General features: G+C 48.5%; 2 protein-coding genes across 2 annotated transcripts; both read left to right on the plus strand.

Annotated features, from left to right (window-relative positions):
* The first annotated feature begins 1,582 nt into the window (after positions 1 to 1,582).
* Positions 1,583 to 2,202, plus strand: LOC128714529 (uncharacterized). Its single transcript, XM_053809404.1, has 2 exons — positions 1,583 to 1,691; positions 1,778 to 2,202. Exons 1-2 carry the CDS (start codon positions 1,583 to 1,585, stop codon positions 2,200 to 2,202), a joined length of 534 nt encoding a protein of 177 aa, XP_053665379.1.
* A 7,231-nt stretch (positions 2,203 to 9,433) lies between these two features.
* Positions 9,434 to 23,307, plus strand: LOC128715815 (uncharacterized). Its single transcript, XM_053810731.1, has 13 exons — positions 9,434 to 9,632; positions 14,279 to 14,349; positions 18,888 to 18,985; positions 19,067 to 19,419; positions 19,499 to 19,777; positions 19,850 to 19,921; positions 20,202 to 20,261; positions 20,327 to 20,410; positions 20,478 to 20,531; positions 20,601 to 22,095; positions 22,159 to 22,358; positions 22,442 to 22,593; positions 22,681 to 23,307. The coding sequence occupies exons 1-13, from the start codon at positions 9,434 to 9,436 to the stop codon at positions 23,305 to 23,307; spliced, it is 3,744 nt and encodes a 1,247-aa protein (XP_053666706.1).
* Positions 23,308 to 24,632: the final 1,325 nt, after the last annotated feature.

Genomic DNA, 24,632 nt, shown 5'->3' on the forward strand with positions numbered 1-24,632 from the left:
CAAGCGGAACCGAATACGTTTATATTGAAGGAATCTCATCTCGAGGACAGTTATATTTTTTATATACATACGTAAACGATGAAACACACATGTAGAATCAATGGGTTCCTGTATTCATTCATTTGTAATCAACCCCTTTCCAACAGTCCACCCCCGTTATCATGTATATTGGCGGTGTGTGCATGTCTATAGGCGTACCAACCTTGGAACTTACACTGCAGGCGACGATGCTGCACTGAAACGAGAGAACATGAGAGAAGAAAAAAAAAACACAAATAAATAAATATATTAGATGTACAAAAATGGGGATTGCGTTTGGTGTGCCATATTTAGACATTATCATTCGAAATAAAATTTAACAAAACCCCCACAACATGTTTGCGTTTGTCAAGAATTCAGCAAATAATTATCCAACGATCGTGTTTGATCTTGGCCAGTTTTGCGTTGGTGTGCGCAACATCATCGTGCGAGGCTCGGTTTGCGTGATTGTACAGAACAAAACAGCAAACTTCCCATCGCAGCAGCAGTGTTGCATGAGTCAGTGAACTGCGCGGACACTTGACGCATTAATTCCTCGCGATGGAAATACTCGTTGTGGTAGCGGTGAAAATATTTATCATCCTATTCCTCCTTGGTGGGTACTTTTTCGCTCGTGCAGTCAAACAAAAGCGAATGGGTACGTATAATATACGAATGCTAAATGGATCGCACAGTAATGCAGTGGGCATGATTTGCGTTCGTGTTTTGCAGCTACGGTTATGGTGACGCAAGAAGTACCCGGTCAAGGATTTACTAATCCCGTCGCTGTACACGTGGTGGATGCTCAGCAATACAATCCTTTGGGGTTTGCACATCTTACAAGAAATAGTTCCATGCCAGTTCCTGCTGCACATAGCATGAAAAATGAAGCTACAAAACATTGAACAAACAACCCTCGTACTCTACTGTTGGATGTTGAATAAAACGAATATTTGCTGTTAATTTGCGGTGAAATAATGTGGAATATTAATAAAGCATGAAATGCGCCGAAAAGGAACATTTGATTTGTTTATTTTATCTTTGATACCAGCCAAAACAAACAGGCCGGCTCCCAAGTAACAAATCTCATCACTCACACCAAGGTGTGTATAGCAAGGGGTTCGGTGATGCAAATACCTTGTTCAATTGCTTAGAATTTTTATTTTAGGGTGCAGTCAATCGTGAAATTACGCTGTATGACACAAAATAGCTGTTAATATTGTCTATTATGAATGGATAATGCTTTTAGCCTACATTCGAGCAATATTTACGTGGAAAATAACATTTAAACCAGCGATCTCTTTGGTGAAGCAGTACTGTCAAAAGGGCAGTGTGTCAAAAAGGGCAACCCAATCAACCGCGGATTGGAGGAAAATGAAAAACAAAGCGTGATTCATAACAACCGCCTGTCAACTTGGTGGTTCCTAGGCGACATTTTTCTTGGTGGCCATAAAAACAAGCAAAACGCACAATTTAGTTAACCTTGAAACAAAACACGACCAAAGAACGTTGCAACATTGTTTACCACTTCCGCTTGACGCGTGAATAGTTACAGTAGCCAGCGATGGATTTCGTGCCGTTCGTGCTCACGGCTGGTATTATCTTTTTCCTCCTGTATTGGATGGTGAAATGTTGCTGTACAAGGCGCACTAGTCAGGGTGCGGTGATAGCAAGTAAGTACATTCCGTGTATATAATAACGTGTTGTCGGACTAACCCGCTGATCTCATCGTTCCTCTCGTACGGCATTATCATTACAGCACCCATTGTGATAACTTCGGAAGTTCATCATGTTACACCGGGAACTACCCAAGCCGTACCGGCTGGTGCGATCATTCAGGGACATTCGACTGGAACATCCGCGTATCCGGTAACGCAGACCGGCTTTCCTGCCCTTCCTGTCCAGCAACACTCGGCACCCTTTCCCGCGCAGCCGTACATGCAACACTATCCACTGCAACAGTCAGGTGCACCAGCAGTACCAACGCCGGAACATGTCGGTGCTGGAACTGTACAATTTCCGGCACTTCCTCCACAGTTTGAATATCCTGCGCCTCCGATGGCATCCGCACCTCCGGCCGGCCCTACGGTAGGTGCTGCGATGGTTAACCCACCCAGCTACGACCAGGTGGTGTCGGAGGCATACCCTGTCCAGGCACCGTACAATCCAAACTACAAAGGTTAACAGAGCGACTTACAAGCATTTCGAAAAGCAACTTAAAATCAGGTTAAGGGCGGAACGGGAAATGAAAACACTTTAAGACGAATGGAATCCTTCCGTCATGCCAGTTACTTCCAGTTCTTCCCTGGAATGCATTAGACTGTACCGTGTAAGAAACTGCTAAGATGTCACTTCCAGTAGTAGTGCATGATGTTATTGCATCACAATCCGTGGACGTGTCATGGAGTAGAATACTCGTAAACTATATTCGCTAACGAATGCGAAGATTTGTTAAATGTTTAAGCTTAAAGTCAGTTTATGATGAGATCGATCAATATGAAATATATATACAATTAAAGTTGAAATCCTGCTTGTTCGCTAATATACGGTTGTATTGTTCCGGTTTTGCGTTTTTTCTATACCTGCCGTTCATTGCCATGCCGCTGCAGACAATCGTGATCGATTGCTGGTAAGCATCTCAACACATGTGCATCAGGCAAATGGCTGAAATTACGGCTAGATCACCTAAAACGTATTGGAAAAAATCGCTAAATTTTATCAGTTGTGCACAGAAAACATTTAAAAAAGTTATCGTAAATCGATAGACGAAGAAAATAGATATCGTGAGGCACTTAAGAGATTGCATCGCGGGAGAGTTTGCTTCGCTCCTGGAAAAAAAATATCTGGAAGAATTTTGTTATTTAAAAGTGTCTTTTGAGGTTGGTCTACAGTAATCTGAACAGTAATTGTAGTACAGGTTAAGAATTTTAAATTAATTTAAATGTTTTGCTGAAGACTGACAACCTTCCCCTATTGGTCACAAGATAAGATTGATAGACTTAGTAACGTTCTGCCAAGACTCGCCGATTAACCGAAAGAAAGAAAGGTGTGATATCGTTATCATGTCATGATGGATGTATGATATTAAGTCGTTTCTGTTTTGATTTAAGCCGTCTTAATCCTTATATCGATACCGAAACCTCTTAACGTTTTGTTTCATACATTGGTACCGTAGACCTCTTGGTTTCCCAATTCAAGTTTCTGACAGGTGAGCCGTTTCTGATTCCTCCTGCATTAATAGATGAAAAAATATGCCCGAACTATCGGTTAACTGTACACAATTAATTTTTCAACACTAATTGTCGAAATAGAGCTTTGGGAATGCAGTGCCAGGCAATCTGTTAAGAATGACGGCAATCCAGCAAGGGAGAATAATCACATCATCGAACTTACCAATCCACTTGCCTCGTTTGCGATGCGTTTCACTCTCGTTTCGCTACTGGGCGACTGGACGCGCTAAAAAAGGAATGCGTCCGCATTCGATGCACTCTCCCACCAACGATGTTCTGCAACTACTGCATTCCAATGCGATACACACCAGCGCCATACAATGTTTTGCAATGTGTCGTCATGTGAATGTGTGTGTGTGTGAGTGTGCAACAGCGTGAAAAGGGTTCGAAATATGTACCAATCTTCAGCGAAACTCACCCGGTGGCGTAGAAGATTTTTTATGGCCAAAGAAAAAACAGTCAGAACAGAACAGAAAAAACAAAAAATAGCCAAATGCCAAAGACGGAGTGGTTCTACTACGATCTGCTACTATTACTAACACACGTACGCACGGCTCCCTTCCAGTTCAGATTGCGTGTAGCGTGTACACGATCACATGGCGCTTTATTTGTAAACATTACGACTCACGGTTGTTGGGAAAGCTGAGAGGGGGATGCGTTGCTTGAGTGTGGGTCGTTCGGGGGGCACAAAATTGAATGAAAATACATCCCATTGGGTGCGATCATGATGATCTTGACGATCTGTATATTCCTTCGAAGTGAGAATTGTCAACCCAAATTCCTACTTCACTGTTGGAACTTGGCAAAGGTTTACTTTACATACGCCGTTCCTACCGTTTGTTTGAAGCCCCCTCGAAGCTCTAGTGCTGCGTTGTGCGGGAAAAGCTCCCAGCGAAGAAACTGGTTTCGCTCGTTTTGGTGCGATGGTTCATACCCTGCACGGCAACGTCTTCGGTAAAGGTAAAGGCGCTGACGTACGTTGCATGTAGTTGTACGATCGAGCCACTATAGGACTGTCGGGAGAATTGAAACCTTCGATATGCTTCGAAAACGTATAAAATTGCAGAACTGAGGCTCATCCCCCATATTTACAACATAACTATCAAATGTTGCAAAATCATCGAGAAAATTTTAAATTTTTGAAATAATCAAAGATTCGCATGATCAGTAAAACAAACATGTTCTTACCGCTGTTACGACCATATTGCCTCAGAGTATCTTCAGAATTGCACATCTGCTAAATACATAAACTTCGTTTGTGCTTTTTTGCTATGTTTCCTTCCTTCGATCCCATAGTGCCTGCCCGTACAACCTCCAATGCGCCTTTGGTGTTTCGTCGCAGTATCGCGATCGTCATTCACAGCCGAGCTTTCTTACCGTCGAGAGTGTACGTTTGTTGTGCTGCGTCTTTTCGTGGGAAGCGGTTGAAATCAACAGCGGGTGGTCGATCCCACCCCACTAACGAAACAGTGCAGACGCACTCACAGACCATCAGCACCCCACTCGACACGGCGCGAGACCTGGAGTCGTCGCGCCCGTCACGAGGTTGGCTACAGGTAATTTGGTTGATTATTTTTGCTCCCGGGAAACGAAGCGACACAAGAGGGAGAAAAAATGGTAGCACCGATCTGTTGGCCGAACACTTGGGAGCAGCATCCCCCTCCCCCCGGGGTCGTAAAGTGTGCGGGACGGTATGTTTGGGGCTGTGTTAGTGTAGATCTAAAGCTCGGCGCTTGGCGCTTGGTATGTGCAGGGATCCGATTCCCATCGGCAAACCGTGTGCCCCCGTGCGCGCGCGCACGCTTTGGTTTGTGGAACAAAACAGGAACACTCACGTCCGTCCGTTCGTTCGTTCGTCTCGCCATCAGCCCGTCGCCCTTAGGAATGCCGTGAAAGAGAGTGGCCGGACTGGTGAAGCGCGCTGTGACAGTGGATTTAAACCCGATCGCTTATAGCGCGTGCGTGAGTTGTATCGTTAAAACCCTTCCAACGGCGAGTGGGAACAGACACAGGTGCAATTCAGCAGAATTAATTCCAAAATCGATCTGCTCCAACGATCTGTTGGGTGTGATTGTGTGGAGCATTGGCCAGAGTAGGTGAACAGAAAGCAGGTTCGTCGCTTACAGTCGGCCGTACTTGCAGAAGATGCGCGGTGGCCGTTGTACGTGCAAGTGTTTACCTGCGTGGCATGTGCTGTTGTGGCATGTGCGAAATTCATCGATCGTTACATCATCGATATTTTTAATGTGACGACGATGACGGCGACGATCGCAGCGAATACACAACCGCCCCGAAACCCTGCTCGTTGTGTGGTCGATGTGGACGATCGTCAAGAAGAGCATGATGTGATGGTTGCGATCTTCTCTTGTGTACATTTCCTTCGCGAAAACACGATTGGTACCGTGCAGGCTCGGTGCGGTTTTAAAGGTGAAGTTGAGCAGCGAGTAAAAAATGCATGATAAAAGCCCGAACATAGCGTCTGTGAAGTGGAATGAGCAGATGAAGCAGCAAACGAACCCCTCCGATGCTCCGTTTCGTACGATTCGAAACGGTTCGCTTCCAACGGGCTTTGGATGAGGTAGCATAATGGCATGAAGAGGAGCATAAGCGCATCTTGTACATGCGGATGGATGCATCATCTCGAGCTCAGAAGTACACACACACATGGATTACGTGGTCATATTTCTTGTCTTTAAGTGCTTCCGCGATCGTCCATCCAAAGGTGCCTTTTGATGTTGGAGCACCGCTACACCGAAAGTGGTTAAATTTTGGGAGAAACGATTACATCGAACAATCCCGCTTGAGGTTCGTTAAGTTGATGCACACCTTTAGCGGTGGTGAAAGCACCTTACAGTCCAGTTCCTGGCAATCACAAAGATGTCACTCTGCCGCTCGGGAACCTCCCTGCCTTTTGAGGTGACGGTCGCGAACCGAACCGTCCAGTTTCTCTCGCTGGCGCAGTTGTTATTTTTGGTGGCGTTCGACAAACCCCCTCGAACCTTCCCCACGATTTTCCACTTTATTTTTGGCGTGTTGGGAAACCTGTTTGGGGCTGCTGCTGCGTGGACAGTTTTTGGAGAGTATGGTGAGGTGAAGGTAAAATTCGAATAAAATTCCTTCCCGGCGTTGTTGTTGTTGGAGATGCGGTGCGAAACTTTCACAAAAAGCGACAAAACGATGACCGGTTAATCCGGCCGGCCGGTGGAGTTCTATGAAAGCCACCCCTTTTCCCCTCCCCGCCAGCTGCCGGCCCCCATCTCGTCCCTCTGCCCGTCTCAGCACAATTAATATTAATATTCTAATGAGCCACATGAGCGGGACAGGTTTGGTTGACGGCCGGTGCGCGAAAGCCTGTTTTTGTTGTTGCAGTTTCGTTCACATTCCCCTCCTCGTTGTGTGTGCCCTTCCACCACTGTTTACCAAAAGGACAAGCCTTAAATCTGGGCTCCCCGCTGCCAAAGAACCGCGTGTGGAATTTCTCAACGGAGGGAGAACTGAAAAGAAAGGAAAAAAAAAACGCGAGAAAAATGACAACTGCGCAGCCTTGAACGCCTTCTGGCCGAGCGGGCGCAAGGTTCTGATTGGTTTCTCGTTCGCTTTGCACCGTTTGTTTGCGGTCTTACGCGAGCGTATGATCGTGATTCTAATGCCAAAGGCCGTCACCACTACTCGAAACGTAGACACTATGCAAACGGAATTTACATTTGCCTGCTTTTATTGGCTCGTTGTTTGCGGGATGTGAGTGGCACTTTGAGCCAAAACGGCTGTAAAACGTGTACCTTTTGCTGGACGCCATTCTTGTTCACCATTGGCCAATGAGTTTCGTTTCACTGAATACCTCTAGTTCACTCTGGCTGAGGTTTCAATTTCAGCCGAATCTAATTGTTATATAAATTAGAAATTAATGTGAGCACTTCAACCATCGACCTTGAGGCTCCCTCACTTTCACTGCAGTGAGAAAAATGCTACTCAAATAAAACGGCCATTCGCTTTCCCTGGTTTTCCTTTTACGGACAGCTAACGAAACGTTAGTTTTTCACCGTGTGTTACGCAATACGCGCGTCTTCCGGTTCTCATTAGTTAGCAGACCGGCCGAATTGGAAATAACTTTCCTTACGTTCCTAATTAGTTCCCCCGGGGATCAGCTCTACTACATGATCTTCCCATAAACAGCGAAGAGCTTCTTCGTAATGATCGATAGAAAAAAAAGTGTCGAATGCCCTCTTTTTGTAGCACCCTCTATTTGTACATCGTTGCGTTAGTACACCAAATTTAATTAACACCGAGGGCTCCAGATCAACCATGGCGCAACGATGATCAGATGATGGAAGTGACCCCGTGCAACAACGGAACGCATGACATTGCAACACACGCGTGTGTGAGCGCACCTGCTTCAAACTTGATTACCTTCAAGCAGGCCGTCAGCTCCCGCGAACTCGTCGAGACGGCAGATGACAGGCTTCCAGAAACGAACAAATAGACATCCACCGATGTGGAGGTTCTAGCAGCGAGAAGGTTGAACAAGGTGAGCGAGGTGAGGTCGAAGCGTCATGTGAGCCCATTCAGATGCCTGAGTGTGTGTGTGTGTGTGTATGATGACGCGATGACGTGAGTTGCAGCCTAAAAATGGAAAATGCAATCATTAAGCGAATCGCGTTCGCTACCGCCGCACAGTTCCGGTAGAGCACCTGACCGGACTGTGACCATGATGCTGGGTGATACGTACACGATCATGTTTTACCGCATCGACACGTGACCGGGGAAAATTGGCCAGCAGGTCTGATGGAACGTGTGTGTCGTCGCATTCTCCGATTTCAGTCACTGGTTGCTGCTAACTGAAACGGAATATACCCGAGAATGGACAAAGTATTTGGGAGACCGGAACGCAATGTGATAGGGAGTTTGAGAGAGTTACTTGGAACAGTTGCTGTGGAAACTGTCAATGAGCTTTGATGGTGTTTGGTAATTAATTTCCTTTCGTTTGGCTCTTATCTCCCTGGCTTGAAATGGAAATTTGATTGGAAAATTTGAATTGCATCTCCACCATCACGTTTCGGTCCGGTGGAGTGTGAAACTTTCCATCCTTTTTCCGGAACTGTGCATTTGGGCTGTGAAAGATGGAAAAGGGAAGCGAGAAGCATCATCATTCGCCGTAAAAAAACACACATCAAAGATCCAACCAAACGCAATCTGCTGCCAATGGGAATGATAACATGGCGCACGAATCCTGCGCGACTGAGGAATACAATGAACTTGCCGGGGCTGGTCGCGTGTGCTTATGCACCGCTGTTGCACTCTTTCGTTCGTGTCATGAATTTACATTTTCCGTTCCGTCCGATTTCCCCATTCTTTGTTCATCGTTGTTGATCATCCCTGTGCTGATCTCTCTTTCTTCTCTCTACCGTCTCATCCCGACTACAGATCGCATGCAGGCACCAGAAGGGGTCTATAGTGTCGGCTGGTGCTAATCCGGCGTTGCTGCAGCTGTAAACATTTGAAACGTCTGCCGTCGTTTTATTTTCTCGCCAGATGGGCTGCTGCTGGACTGCAAAGCTATTGGCCCGACGTGTGGCATAGCCGCTAAAGGAAGGCTGCATTGAAGTTTCGTGAAATTTCTCCGTCCAGTGCAATCCCGTGATCTAGCCGCGTGCAGTTGCGGCTTGGCGCAGTGCATTCTACCGCGTTCGGTGAAGCAACTTCACTACTCGTCCAAACAAAGCAATCGCAAATTAACCAACCAGTCGGCGGCCTGCTGTGATTGACTCGCCGCGATAGTGATCGATTTGTTTTCGACACTTCATCGTCGAAAGCAGATCACGTGCCGGCGGTGTAGGTGAAGTGAATTTCTATTGCAACCGTGTGGCTGTATGCTGCTTCCATAGCCAACACAGCGCGGCGCATTTGCCTCACGATCGGCCATCAAGGAATTTGTTCGATCGATACGCGGGCGCGTTTGTATTTCGTGGTTTGTGAGTGTGAAAAGTAAAAGTGGCCATATTTCTACATGTACCGATTGGGTGTGCGAGAAGCAGAGTAAATTTGCTTGTGTGCGCGTGTGCTTGAGCCGTATGTTTGGAGCAGTTGTCAACAGGTGTCGTGAAAGTGAAGCCCTTTTCTCTACAGAACACAATTCGTGGTGAAAGATATTAAACCGTGTCGCTAACACGATCGCAACCGAATTCAAGATGGCGCACAGTGTCAGTGGCCCGGGACCCGGTTTGCCCGGGGCGGGCAGATTAATAGCACTGCTGCTAGTGCTGCTGTTGCCGCTTCTACACCGCGAGGCGGAAGCACACGTCGCACTGACGTTTCCGCCCGCTCGCAAGTACGATCTGGACTTTCTGGACAACTCACGCACGAAACCGCCATGCGGAATGCCGAAAGGTAAGTGTTCCTTCCCAGTTGGGGTGACCTTAAAACTGAGGATCACCTCGTTGCCGCTCGACGTTGTGGTCGCACAAATGCCAGGCAGGAATGAAGAAAGATGAAGCTGAGAAAGTGTTTCCTTCCGAACCCCGCAAGGCCGCAGCGTATTACTAGCAAAAAAGAGTCCATTGGCAGGGTCAATGGACGATTCCATTTCCTCCCGGTTGGGTTTTAAAAAAGTGCCAGGCAATGACAACCATGCGACGGATTAATTGCGCACAATTGCGGTTAGGCCACGGTCCCTAAATGGTGGGTTTCACGGTGGCGAAGACATTCCATTTCTATAGAGTACTTTTTTCTTACCGAGGTCGAAAATTGATATGCAAATATAACGCCCGTACGCCGGTGAGAGTGGTTTGACCGCTTCGATGTGTGCTCCTGGTGGGTTCGCGTGACACCGTGGGCTACTTTCGTACGGCTCGCCCCACCGTCAGGGGATTAGACACAGGTGGGATTTGTGAAACAGGTTGAAGAACTGGCCGAGTTCCGCCAGTAGGAAATCGGTCGTAGATGATGATGATTTTCGAATCGGATATCGGGATAATTTAAGCCTGCGTGTCACTCAATTGTGCGCGTTCAATCGTTTTATCCAAGCACCGACTTCCCGACCCGAGACACGGAAGCTGTTGTAGCTTTAGACAAACTCTTGGAGCATTAGTTCGATCGGCACGGAAAACACGGCTACGCACCGGCAATTTGCACCGTGACCTATTAACTGCAACCGGTCTGCACCAACCTGCTGCACCGAAGCAGCCGACTTCGGCCGATTGCGGTCACAAAGTGGGTGCAGCCTCACTGTTCATTAGGCAGCCCCTTCAGTTTTGAGTGCGAGTGCCGTGAAGCTTTGCGATAAAAGGTTTAGCGGGTGTGCAACCCGGACCCGTTATCTGATTAGTGTTGCCCTGGGATATTTTAAGCCCTCGTGAACTCCTTCACACATTCCACGGTAAAACCTGCACACGGCGCTCTAGACATCCATGGGCACCATATCGCTTTGCTTCGAATTCATGAAGCGAGCCCAATTAAATTTCGTAATCATTCATTTTCCAATCCCAGCGACAAGCGCGTTCGGAAGGCAATTAGAAGACCGTGTTTTTTTTGTGTGACTTTGTATAAGATCTTCGCCAGTGTCTGGCCATGCACGGGTGGTGCACGGGTAAATGATGTCGTTTTAAATTTTCCATTTTCTCCGGCACGCTGCAACTCATTAAGCTAACTTTCTTTTTTCCTGCTGCTATTGCTGTTGCTGCTCTGTCGAACGATCGTTAGATGCACGGCTAGGTATGCTCGGCATGGATTAGTGATGTATTCCTCTGTTTTGATTTTTTGTTTCGTCTCATCGTCAGCACACGCTACTGATTGAGCTGAGAAGCGATGGAATGGCGGTGATTTATGAAGCGAACGAAATTTGTTACAACACTTTATGATTCAACGAACGCGGGGCGAACAAAAAAGCGCCCGCAAGCATCACATTCCATTCACTCGATCTTCCGCTCAGCGCACACACAGACCGGAGCAGTCTGGGAGCAGCGACATAAACAGCGCTGCAACATTCAAATCCCGCGGCAAAGTTGATCAAAAACGGGGTCAAGAATCATGAACTTCCACACACAGATGACAAGCGCTGTGCGTTTGCTCGGGGAGGTTCGTGTCCTTCTGCGGGCTGCAGCGTTGAAGTCTTTCGTTTATCGAATCAAACTTCAAACAACGTTTCGGGGGTGCGGTGCGCGATGAGAAACGAATTGCTTTCGAGTGGCGAGTGGTTTGGTTGCAATCCGTTGCCACTATTCAATTGCCGGTGAACGCATTTAATGGACGTTTGCCCGAATTTTACGAAGGCCATCCTATGCGGGCGAATGAGAATCCCTTCGGTCATTGTTTTTATGCACAGTGCGTGCTTCCACTTTCGACAACATACGATTGGTATGGATGATCATGAAATTATTTCGAATACCGAAACGCGTATGTCAGGCACGATCATGTGATGCATGCCAAGTGTAAAAATGTACGAGCGATGGGAGCTGTCTTCAAGCGATCGGACGACGACTTTATTTTGCGCGCAAAAATGTTAAACGTATCTACCTACGGCGCGCAAGCACGATGGAGTTGAAGGCCAAAAGGAGTTCCTTGCGTTTCGTGGCGTGGTGGCGTTGGTGTGCAGGTACACAAACCAGGTGGCTTGGAATGCTAGATCGAATGTGGCGATTGCTCTCTCGAATGTGATTGTCCGAGGGTGGGGAGGCCAATAAATGCGCTTTAGTGGTATTGCGAATGCGTATGAGTGGGTTGGTTGAGTTTAATTGCTAATGTAAAAAATTTCTAACGAGACTCGATTGCGTTGAGTGAGTGAAGCGATCTGCCTATATTCTTGGAGCACTGTACTGAAAGCGGACATGGAATGGCATGGAAAGAAACGTTTGTTCATCGGTCGTGGTAAACTTTGAATCCATAAGTCTTGTGCGATGTGTGTGACACAAGCAACATGAATGGCATTCTAACAACACTTTGGCTAGAATTTGCTAGCCGGAGAAATACCACCAGCAATGATTGACAGTTGAAGTAGAATGTGTAGAAGGCCATTGAAGATTTTCCAAGGGAGCTATAATACATTCAAACGATTTAATCACAAGTATAGAAATCGATCTTTTATGTACAACTTCAGAATGTGTCCGAGATTATTAAAATGAAATAAGAATAGCATCTCCTATGGAGGCTTTTAGCGAAACAACAACTGAACAAAGTGTTGTGTATAGTCCACAAATAATCAACACCGACAAGCAACCGTTTGTAGTCAATCAACATTCTCCTTCGTTCAACAAGTTTTTCGTTCCGGGATGGGTGGGGGGGTTCCGATTAAAACGATCATAAATCATCGCTTGACGGATCTTCACCGATCCGTTGCACAGCAAAGTGTGCCTAAAAGGTGGAGAACGAAGAAAAAAAAACAGCTAGCCAACCGCCTGCCCAATGCTGTCCGATCCATTCTCTCCCACCATTCGTTCAATGCCGATCGAAGAGAAGATCTCAGTCCCACGTAATCATCACCCGTTTCTCCCGGGGAGGGCAATTCTTGCCATGACTGTCCGACTGACCTTCATCGTGGTTGATTCATCGTGGCACTCGAACCAGTTCTTCATCATTCGCGTACGCTCATAATTTGCGGTCGTGTTTGTTTTGATCACCTATACAGCCATTACCCATCATTATGCTTGGTTTATTTTTCCTCACCGCGCGCCCGGCGCTGTAACTAGATGTGGTAACCAATGGTGCAGGGGCTTTGATTGGTGTTTATTTTGTCTTTCCACACAATAAAAGTTGATAAAGTGCGAGTGCTAATTTCGGCACACCGCACTTGATTGCTCGCACGAATTAATTTACAATCGAAATGGGAGTAAAATGATGCGGAAAATGTGCCATATAAAACACCACATAAAACCACGCGCAATGTAAAATAAGAACACAACAGACGTATGTCGATCGAGTAATAGAAAAACGCTTGTCGGGAAAACATCACCAACGACGGTCATATGATTGACATTAGATAATAGGGAATACCCTCCTATCAGAACAGTATCTTTCGAGTACCACGCTTTATAGCCGCCGCCCCCCTCAGTGGGTCAGCTTCCGTTGACGGTATGTCAATAAATGAGTTCACCTTCGCAAAGTGCACGTTCCGGCATTGACTTAATAGGCGAATAGTAATTGCTATTGCACGCTACCAGCCACCCACCGAAGCTGCCAACGTTCTTCCGTTTGGAGGTCACATCAAGTGGGAGTCATTGTTATGCTGACAACCTTCATCTGCCCAAGTACTGCCGTCCGTAAACATCAGCGTAATCGATTGGTAGCGGTCAAGTGGGTTTGTAGCATAATTGTACTCTCTCTCTCTCTCTCTCTCTCTCTCTCTCTCTCTCTCTATCTGTTTTTGCCTAATGTTTATTACAGCCATACAAAGTTGGTGCTCTGTCGTTGAAGAATCTTTCGGTGTGAGTTCTGCGTAAATGAGTGACTAAACTAAAGTGTTTGGCAACCACATTCTTCAATGAAGGATGGAAGACACCTACACTGATCTCAGCTCGGAGGTTGATTATAAATTCCAAAAAAGCAAACAACAATGCATCATTCCCAATGGGCACCTCCTTTGCACTTCCTGCATGGCATGGCATCTCAGCTGCGTGTGTGCATTGTAAGGTTCATTTTCTGGGCCGATCGGGCGCGTCGGCGTCATGAGCGATCGAACCTCGCCAATGTTGGCGTAAAACAGAGTGGTGGTTGTGGTGTACTTGGAATTTCAATTTTTCCAAGCACAACGACCCTTTCGGTGATGCAAATGCATATTCGCGCCTTTGCGCCAGCATGAATCATGGCGATAGATCATTTCCGCCGAGTGCCGAACAAAATGACGAAGTCAGAAGAAGTCAGTTCATAGTCAGAAACAATGGAAATGGTGTAGAAAAATGCAATTCCACTACCTTCCGATCTCCTCCTCCTCCGATGGGTGTGTGGCCAGGGGCACACCGAGTAAGGGGATTTACGTTATATATACACCATTATGTTGCACACGATTACTCATCCTTTCCTCCATCGCTTGGTTACCGTTTCAGGTTCATTGAAAACGTCGTTCATCGAGGGTAGCACCTTCAACGCAACGTGGCATCTTGCCTATCCGCATCGGGTAAGTAGCAAATCGGGCTTATCGTGTCGGTGGGAAGCGCTAAACACTGATTTTAAATCACGTCGTCGAACGAATTATAAAACCAAATCAAGAGATTTTATGCTCGAGTCAGGGTCAGGTTCAGGCGGAAGCTTGGGAAAAAGGTTAAAATTCGGATCCCACTTGGGGGGGTGGGGGTGGTTTTATTCCACCGGCTAACGGGTTCGGGAGTGTTGAGACAAAAATGCTCCATAATGCTGGGTATCTTAATTTCAACCAACAGCAGAACAACAGAAAAGCCCCCGATTCGATTCGGCTCCCGACAACAACGTTCCGGAATTATTTCGGGTACCGGCAATTAGTGTCTGTTTTACCTTATGCAATAGATATTCCCGTCAGAACGTCTTTTTCTCCCGCGGGGGTTTCGGCTGCGTTTACGGTTTTCGTTACGGGTTTTCTTTGTCGCTACGGTCGGCCCGTTAAATGTCATTGACAGAAACGATGGAGACGCAACCAAACGGTGTCAGAACGTTTCGGTAGGAATAGTGTCCCAATTCTCCAAGCTTTAGGTTCGTCGTTCTTTACTTCACGGTTGGCGCGCGTTGTTTTTCGTAATAGGGTAAAATATTTATATCCATTCCAAACAATCGTACCGTTAGGGGAAAATTTACGAAAACTCCACGTTCACACCTAGCCACACCATAAACTCCAGTGTGTTTGTGTATGTGACGTACCAAACAGTTAGCAACTTTCATTCAACTCGATCGCGAGGCGTAAAAAATGACAACTCAAAATAGGACGGTTGCGTCCCTAAACGCAATCCGGATGTTAGCCAGCGTGGCCATACACGTAATTATCACGATACGAGACTGGCCCCCCCGCCGCTGGGTGTTATGCAGCCCACCGGCTTCGGCTGGGGTTTTCATCTTGATGTTCAAATCCAATTATCGACCGATCGGAAATTGGTGTTTGAACGGCGGCGTAGCATCGTAACAGTTTTCCTTTTTATCCGGACTATATGTTCAAGCCTAGCATTACGAAACGGTCTATTTTACCGTCCGCCGTTACTAAATGAGCCCTGCTGAACGATTGGTCTTGTTTGCTGGTAGGAGAAGCTTACGTTTATAATATTTTCGCTGGCACACTATGACGATTAAGTACATCTGTCGGTAGTAAAAGAAGCGTTTTCGTTTTCGAAATCTGCTATAATTGTTATGAACATCGTTCTATGACCTAATGCTAACATACTAAAAGGCCCCAATGAGCCACATTCCTAGCAACAAAGCGATTGTAACAGTGTAGCTACCAACTGTAGTGATTGCGCCGTTGATGGGTCCCGGTGTTGTCGTTCGTACCGGTGCCTCTATATAGGTGACGGCCGAGTTTTCCTTAGCGTTGCAACCACGGAAGAGACAAAGCTCACATCCACTAGCCGTACCACACTCTTGCTCACGTGCTAAGGTCGAACACTTCCGCACAGTGTCTCCGTTCGACTGTACGATCGTGTAGCACTGGTTGGCGGTGTCGTACGTCGGACATTCGGACGCAGTGCCTGTCTGGGCGGCCTTACAGCTTTCGCCGTCCGTGCGTGAGTCGCACTGGTAGCAGGTGAGCGGTGCGACCGGATACTGCACCGTGTTGCAGTTGTCCGTGCGCGAACTACACACGAGACAGTTCTCGCCACGTGTGCACGCACCGTACTCACCAACGGTTAGGTCGTTCATGCAACCGCGCTCGGTTATGCCATCGACCAGCCGGCTATAGCATTGGGTGTTGGCGGGATCGTTGCACGGTTCCGACGCAACTTGCGTTGCTTCGCTGCGACAAAGTGAGTTTAGCGAACTGCGGCACTGTACGCAGCTGCCGGAAGTGCTATAAGCCATCGGATCATTGCAGCCCGACGTGTTGCACATTTGGCACCGGCCCGAACAGGCGGACAATTCATTCTCTGTCAACGAGCTGCGACAATCCAATCGAAGCAGCTGACCGGCCGAGTCCGATTCCAGCAGGCATCTGTCATCGGCGCGATACACTGGACAGTACTCGAGCTGTACGCTTTGGTGCGACACGCACGGTGCATCCTGGCACCGGTAGCATTGCAATCGATCCGAAGGGAAATTTCCCACATTGCACCGGTTGGTCGAACACTGTTGACAGGTGCTACCGGCTGTAGCACTGCACTGACTCGACACATCTGCAGGAAGATCGGCGAGGCATCCGCGGCGAGTGGTTGTGATTCCACCGCTGGTTACAAGGGCCGCAGCACAGCTGGCACAATTTTCGAACGTACCCAATCCAGCTGGGTTCGTAGCGCACCGGATGTCGGACGCAGAGTCACATGTGCTAAAACGAAGATCAGCACAGATTGGAAGGTGCATTGTACGATTCTTTGCTAAAGACATCTACTTACAGACACTCGACGTAGTTGAAGTTAATTTCCGCTGCGTTACAATTGTCCGTGGAACAGAAGTGGCAACGGTTTGTGTTGTTCGTACAGAAGCCGCGTTCTTGCTCGCTCAAAGATGATCGGCAAGTGCGTGTACGCGTTCCACTCTGCAGAAGCTGCACGCAATCATCCCACGGATTGGGGCAGTAAGCGTCGGCAGTCGCACCGACCGTACAGCGTCGACGGTCGGTTGGGAAAAGGCCACTGTTGCAAGCCTCGCCTGCATTCTCGATGTTACAGGTCGCACAGTTGCGACCGTCTGCATCACAGCCGAGCAGATCAGATGCGGCACTAATGCAACCGCGCTCTGTACCCGATCCTCCAACCTGACAGCGTCGGAAAGAAAAGGACTTTAATCAATCTGCATCAACGATCAACGTACCTTGTGTGCACGTACAATTTTGATGTAGCATTGGGCATCAGACACATCTGTTGATGGTGCTGGACATTGTACAATGGTGAGAGCTCCACTGGCGGGAGCGATGCAGGTTGAATCCTGCACGGTGGAACAGTATCCACACCGGTGATCGGATCGCGACTGTAAATTACATTCCGACTCACTGCAAACAGCGCACTCCGGTTCAATGCAGGCAGCTTTCTCCGCGCTGGAAAGCTCCTGCATACAACCGCGACGTGATGGATTAACTAAAAAAAAAGAAAAGGTAACACGAGATTGTACCATTTTTTTTTGGTCGTTGTCGATGAAATTATCCTGCCCGCCCGCCTCGATGTACTTACATCCGGTGAACATGCTGTAGCAGTCCTCATCCGTGAGCTGGCAGCTTACGAGATGCGCACTCGACTTCAGACAGTCGGATCCTTCGCACCGATAGCAACTTTTGGTGACGGCATTGGCGGTAAACGATGCACCGTTGCAGAGCTTCTTGCCACAGTAGTTGCACCGGGTCGCATTGCCCAGACAGTACGTCTCGTCTGCGGCCGACATTGTCTTTTTGCACGATTTCATGACGTTGCCTGTGATAACGTTATAACACCGGTGGATTAAAAAAAAGGGACATGGAGAGCTAGGATTTTTGCGGTAAGCTACACACCGTTCGCTCTGCGCATGGTGACACACACATCTTCCACGTCCTCACAATAGACCGCGGAACTTGCGTCCGTGTTGCAAGTATCGGCGTTATCACACTGAACGCATTGAATCCGGTCGGCGGGAAACTCTTCCCGGTTGCATCCGCTTCCGGTGCAAGTGGCACAATGCAGTCCTGTGCAACCGTCCACCTCCCCTTGCGCTGTAATACAACCACGTTCGGTAACGCTACCGATCTGCGGAGGGAAGATACCGAATGTTTGTTAATGCTAAGCGTCAAAGTAACAGCAGGCAGGCTCTAATACCACTCGGCTGTAGCACTGTGCCGCCGTTAAGTCGACGTTCGATGGACCGGGACACTGTACGGGAGTCAACGAAGCCGGGTTGGTGAGACAGTTTGCATCTACCAGGGAAGAGCACACGGCACACTGATGCCTCGGGCTGCCAGCTTCATTGCACAGATCGGCCGAGTTGCAATATTCACAATCGTCTCCAGTACACGTCGACACTTCGGACTGCGCGAGACAGCCCCGTATTATGGGCAAAACTAAAGGAAATACAGGTGGAGGAGGTGGATTTACGGACTGAAGATGAGTTAAGTGGCTCCATCTGCTTACGGGTGATCGGATCAAATCGGGAAAAGCAGCGATCATTCGAATTCGCACAGGTGATCGTAATACCCGCCGTGGACACGCGGACACAGTTTTCGCCTTCACAGCTGTAACAGTCTATCGCATCAACTGTGTCGTGCGTACCCAGACAGATCCATGCCAGCACTAGCGCCACCGTGGACGCACGTATCCTTCCGAAGGGCGACATCGTCTATCACAAAACTAGCGGCAAACCCGATACCCTTTCGCAACCGAGTCGGTCTTCGCGGCGTAACAGCAGTATTTATAAGCGTGTCCGCGCCACTCGATCGCTTATCGCTTTTGGGTGTGAGGTTGACTTTTCGATAACTGCCAGGCGGTGGCGGCTTTCATACCAACATTGAAGAAAAAAAAAACAATTGAAGTGAGTGTGTAAATAGCATTTTATCCATTGTCTGTGTGTTTCTCGCCGTAGGGTGGCTTCCGGCTGGAGATACTTGATGCCAGGGAGAAACCAGTACTCAACCTCACACCAAGCAGCAAGGAAAGGCGCTTCGTGCGTGATGATGCCACGTAAGTACGGAATGGTCCCGTCTCCTTCGCACGGTGACTTGTTTTCCTTGTTGCACTCACTGGAGTTTTCTGTCTTTGCAGCGCTCAGCAGTTCCAGGTTACACTTCCAAGGAACTTCACCTGTCGGGACTGTACGCTCCGGTTGGTCCGCCAAGCTGACGAATGGGGCGGTAACTATCGATTCTGGTCGTGTGCGGACGTGGACGTCGTCCCCAGACGCGAACACCACGAAACCTGCTCCGGGCATGGCAAGTTCTTTACACGCTGCAAGTGCGACCGCAAGTATTACGGGCCACGGTGCGAGTTCTGGGATGAGTGCGTTACGAATCAGGACTGTGGCATTCAGGGTACGTGCGTGGATTTGGGCGGAACCTCACTGCCACGGCGTCAATGCTACTGTCGGTTGGGATGGTTTGGACCGGGATGCAACAAGAGTAAGTGTGCATGGCGCTCAGACGCCACGATGGAATGGGTTATGGTTGTTTCATACTGCGTCTGTTTTTTTCTCGCCAGAATCGCCCATTAAGTCCACCGATATTGACTACTCAGTGTACAAGGCGAAGACACTGTCACCGGACCTGAACGTGTACTGGCGCGTACTGAAGGAGCAAAGTGAGTTGGAGGTCGTCCTCAAGGTGAACGGTACCTCCTGGGTAGCGTTGGGTTGGAGACCACGCAAACTGACCGCGGAATGTAAGAACTTCCCGCTAATCGCTGCCCCAGGAGCTGTGCCACCGTCGGAAGCGGGAGTTGCCGAACCGGAACCAGCCAGCGAACCAACATCCGAGCCAGGTAAGCACGAATAGAAAAAACCGGATTGCCACTTCCGAAACCGTCACCGATTGAATTGTGTTTGTTTTGAAGAACCCAACTCTGAACCGGAACCGGGAGCAGAACCGGGTGCGGAACCGGGTGCGGAACCGGGCGCCGAACCGGGTAAGTTTTGCTACGGCTGTTATCGATAGATAACGTCTTTAAAAAGTAGTGTAAAGGCCACGTACTAGGGGGTAACATAACTTAACCTTGTACAAATAGCAAACTCATGTGAGCGTCACAACTAATCGCTGTTTGTTGTTTATTGATTCATTTGTTGCTGAAGTGCAGTGTAAAGAAAGGCGATAGTGCCTCAAATGAGTCAAAGCACTGCATGGACTTTAGCGCGTTGAGAGATGATGTTTTTGTCATTAATGTTGTCCTCTTTTCTACTCGATACCAGAGCCCAAATCAGAGCCTGAACCCGCATCGGAACCTGCAGCAGAACCTAATGCGGAACCAGGTCAGAGAGCGGCTTTAAATAAAAATATGTTCGAAGTTTTGATTTTGATTTCTTACGCCTTACAGAGCCGAAAAGTGAACCCGAACCCGGTGCGGAACCCACCTCGGAACCGGCAAGTGAACCTACGTCCGAGCCCTCGTCCGAGCCAGGTAACGATGTGGAGAACCGATCAAATAGGATGTAATATTAACACACCGATTTTTGATGCAATTCTAGAACCTAAAGGAGAACCGGAGCCAGAACCAGGGGCAGAACCCGGTGCAGAGCCAGGTACGGAACATTATATAAGCACTTGTCTCTCGTAACATTTTGTCATTAACACGTAACGTATATTTGAAGAACCCAAATCGGAACCAGAACCGACTGGAGAACCGGAACCGGAGAGTGCCACCGAACCCACCCCAGAACCGAAGGGACAATCGTCGTTGAAGAAGTCAAAGCGTGCAGCAGCCACTACTCCCGCCGCGGAACCCGAACCGGAACCAAAAACAGAACCCGCCTCAGAACCAACCTCGAAACCGAAACCAAAACCAACGGCAGCGGCAGGTCCGAAGCTGAATCCGTACACGCCTCGGCATGACTTTAACCCGATGGACTGTACCGACATTGTGATTGGGACGGCTCGCGGCGATAACCATCGCGTTTGGGATTATTACACCCGTGATCGATCGACGCCACGAATGGACTCGTTCTGGGGTGGCAAATCGGACCTAACCGCAACGGGAGGATTTGAGCGGGACGGTGTCACGACGATCGTGTTCCGTCGGCAACTGACGGCAGCCGAACCGACCGATCATTCGATTGTGGATGATCTGATGCATGTGATATGGGCACGTGGACAGGAGCCGGGTGCTTACGTACATTCGCCACCTTCCGGCGTGGAAAAGGAGATGGCATCGGTGCGTGAGTTTTATCAGCCGGATGAGCTGAAGTACCACGGCCATCGCATGCAGCGTGGAGTGACGCAGATCAACTTCCTAGAAGAGGAGCGCAAGGTGCCGGCCGCAACGTCGGCTGCAGGAGTCACAGCAACACCGGAACAAGGAGCGGCCACTAGCGGTGATGGTGTGATTGTACCAGCTGGTCCAGTTGGACACGAGTTGGACAATGATTGCCACGGATTCTACAAATACCCGAGGACGTGCGATCCCGAGCAGGCCAACTGTGAGTACTTCCTGAGTTGGCAGACGGTGGCACGAGGCGAGGCAGTTCATTTCCACCTGGAAACGAAGCACACGTCCAGCTGGACAGGGGTTGGTTTTAGCGACGATCAGCGCATGTCCCAGACGGACGCCATTATCGGGTGGGTGGATAATAATGGTCGCCCCTTCCTGATGGACACCTGGATCAATGGCTATTCGGCGCCAAAGCTGGACGACCGACAGGACTTATACAATGCGTCCGGGGCTATCCAGAACGGACGGACTGTGCTGGACTTTACCCGAAAGCGTATCACCGGGGACGAGAGTGATCTGGCATTTGCGGAGGACCGCTGTCTGTACATGATGTTCCCGATCGAGGGTGGTTTGTTTAACGAGGTCAACAAGAAACTCGGTAAACATGCGTCCGTTCCGGTTGTGACCGATACGCGCGTCTGTATCAAATCGTGCGCGAAGCAGTTCGAACAGTTGCTAACGGTGGCCGCAACACCTGCACCGGATCGTATTGCCTACGGAGCGTCGATCAAGCTGACGAATTTGGCGGCTGGTTTCCAAGTTCCAGCCAGCGGTACCCCGGAACATCGCGATCTTGCCAGGTCAGTTCGGGACACGTTCAACGGTGTGCTGCGTGAGGTGCCCGGCTTCTATCGGACGGATGTACAGGATTTTGAGAAGTATGTCGGTGGTGGTATTTGAAACCCCAATAGCATGCTAATTTGCAACTTTGTACTTAACAGAGAGGCTGACGGCAGCGTCGTAGTGAGGATGAATATTCTGGTCGATAAGGAGATGAAGGATGGCACCAAGAATCCGCTTGCTGACGATCCGGCCAAACTGGAGCTGACCCTGCACAACCTCATGGTGAACAATCTGTCGTCGGGTAAGGTGGGCGCGTTGTCCGTAGATCCCACCTACCTGGAATTTAATCAGCTAGAAGGTAAGTGATCTGTTGTGCGTGGAGCGATGGCTCAAAGAAAAATAGTACAACAAATAATTCGCGTATCTGTGCCCTTTTTGCAGGACAAGCCTCATCCCCCAAGGAGGAATACGATCTTCTACCGGCTGGGGTGCGATTATATCTGATTCTGGGATGCATCGCTGGGCTGGTGTTTATTGCCATCGTGCAGGCGACTTGCACAATCATTAAAACGCGAAGAACAAATAGACTGAAGGTGTGTGAAACACTCTCCTACGTTCGTTTTTAAATCTTTGTTTCAGCATTACTCACCTCGCCCTTTGTATGTTTCTGTCTTTTACAGGATCAGTTGATCCCCAATTCAGCATGGAAGGACTACTCCTCGAACACCAACTACGCGTTCGACAACTTTGAGCCCGAATCCAAGACACATCACAAAGGACGCTCATCGGACCGTGGTTACAGCAACGGCAACAGTCAGCAGACTACTTTGCAGATGTCCCACTCGCCCAACAAGTCCCAGTACTACGAGATCGATCGTACGGACGGTGGTGGAATGCCCGCACACCGGAACGGTAGCTCGGGTTATCCGTACCCGGCGGGACAACCACGCCACGGATACGATCGTACCGGTGATCGATCCTCGTATGCCGACCGGGCATATTCGCTGCCCCGCCCTATGCACCAACAGCAGCAGCAACAGCAAATGCAGCAACGGCACCATCAAGAAATGCAATCACGACCAACGAACGACTACTACACGCAGGATCGTCGCGGAAAGTCACGCAACAGCGGTAACCACTATGCGGGCAATGGACATCCGCATCAGTCGCAGCATCAGCACCAGCCACAACAGCAGCAACAGCGGCCTATGCCAGATTCTTCCGATCTTTACTTCACGCCAACGCAACGAAAGTATTCCGGAGAGGTTGTGCGAGTGTTTGTCGATTACAACAAGGATAAGAAGTAAAATCCTCGGACCGCAACGTTCCGAAGCATGCCTTAATCACCTTCTTAAGTTCAATCATCAGTTGTCCTGAGGAGACCGTTAAGAGGTTCAACTTGTACCACATAAGCTGAACAGTGTGACAGTTACGATCCTGTAACTACCGTTTCCCTCCAATGTAGCCTCTTCAAGGATCAAGGCTCACCTTAAAACAAAACCCAACTAAATACTCCTCTACGACACGATCGAGCTGCGTGCGATCGGTTTTCATCCAACCCACACTGTACATAATACGTTTTTATTGTTCATTTTGTTTTGTTTCAACTGCAGACTTTAATCCCCCGCGTAGCGAGATCCATTTTGTTTAAGTTAATGTTTGTTTTCGGTTTTTAATTATGAGTTATACATTGCTACCGGGTGTAATGGAACAGAAAAAAGCGGCGACGCTGCCATGCTGCAACGAATGCAGAACCCAGTCCATGCCAGTGTCTTTCGATTCTTTTATTGAATATTTGTTTTATTAGCTGTTTTTAGAGTGCGACGGCGTGCGGCGAGGCACTAGCCGTGTATGAAGGTAGGGACATCTAGGGAGAAAGATTAGTAAGAAGGTAAGGAGTGGATCGATATTTCCCACCGCGAATTCGAACCGGTGAAACTAGTGAGGGATTTGTAGGATATGACTTTTAGAAAATACCTTCTCTTAGCTAATCGAACGAATAGGTAGATGACACGTGGTGCGCACTGTACAGATGACGGAACGACCGGGGTGTATGCACCACAGCTCTGTTTTCCCATGCCCATGAAAGACCAACTCCGTCTAAAGAAAGGAACGCGGGCCACCCCATATTTTAATCGCTTTACCGGTAACAATAGAATGGCTTAAACAAGAAACACAGTAACAATAAAAGACAGAAGAAAACTCCCGTACGAAAACAAAACACACACGCAATCGGTCGTTGTTGTTTTCTTCCCCGTGAAGTGGGTTGTTAAGTTTGCTTAATTAATCGCTCTGCAATCTCCATCGAATATTGGTGTTTTCTGGTTAATAATCTCCCCTTCCATGCATTCCACAATGTTGCTTAGATGTAAATTTCGCTGCCATCAAGCTCCGTGCACCTTTCTTCGATGCGTTTTTGTTTGCTCCAACGAAATGAAATCGATCGTATCACAAAACGGCGCGTAACATTATCACGCATGATCACTATGATGACGACGAACCGTGCAGTGGCAGCGGGTTGAGTTTTGCTTCAATTTATGTCGCATGGTGCGGGCGACACATAATCTATGCCTCCTTTCGCGGCAGAGCGGATTGCGCAACCGAATGTGGAATGTGCGCACCGCTAGGAGTT

Source organism: Anopheles marshallii, chromosome 3 (assembly GCF_943734725.1).
Source record: "Anopheles marshallii chromosome 3, idAnoMarsDA_429_01, whole genome shotgun sequence".
Lineage (NCBI taxonomy): Eukaryota > Metazoa > Arthropoda > Insecta > Diptera > Culicidae > Anopheles > Anopheles marshallii.

Coding starts and splice junctions, on each gene's coding strand:
- LOC128714529 (XM_053809404.1), top strand. CDS start 1,583: ATGGATTTCGTGCCGTTCGTGCTCACGGCTGGTATTATCTTTTTCCTC. Junction 1,692..1,777: donor TCAGGGTGCGGTGATAGCAA/GTAAGTACATTC, acceptor TTATCATTACAG/CACCCATTGTGATAACTTCG.
- LOC128715815 (XM_053810731.1), top strand. CDS start 9,434: ATGGCGCACAGTGTCAGTGGCCCGGGACCCGGTTTGCCCGGGGCGGGC. Junction 19,420..19,498: donor TGGACCGGGATGCAACAAGA/GTAAGTGTGCAT, acceptor TTTTCTCGCCAG/AATCGCCCATTAAGTCCACC. Junction 20,411..20,477: donor CGAGCCCTCGTCCGAGCCAG/GTAACGATGTGG, acceptor ATGCAATTCTAG/AACCTAAAGGAGAACCGGAG.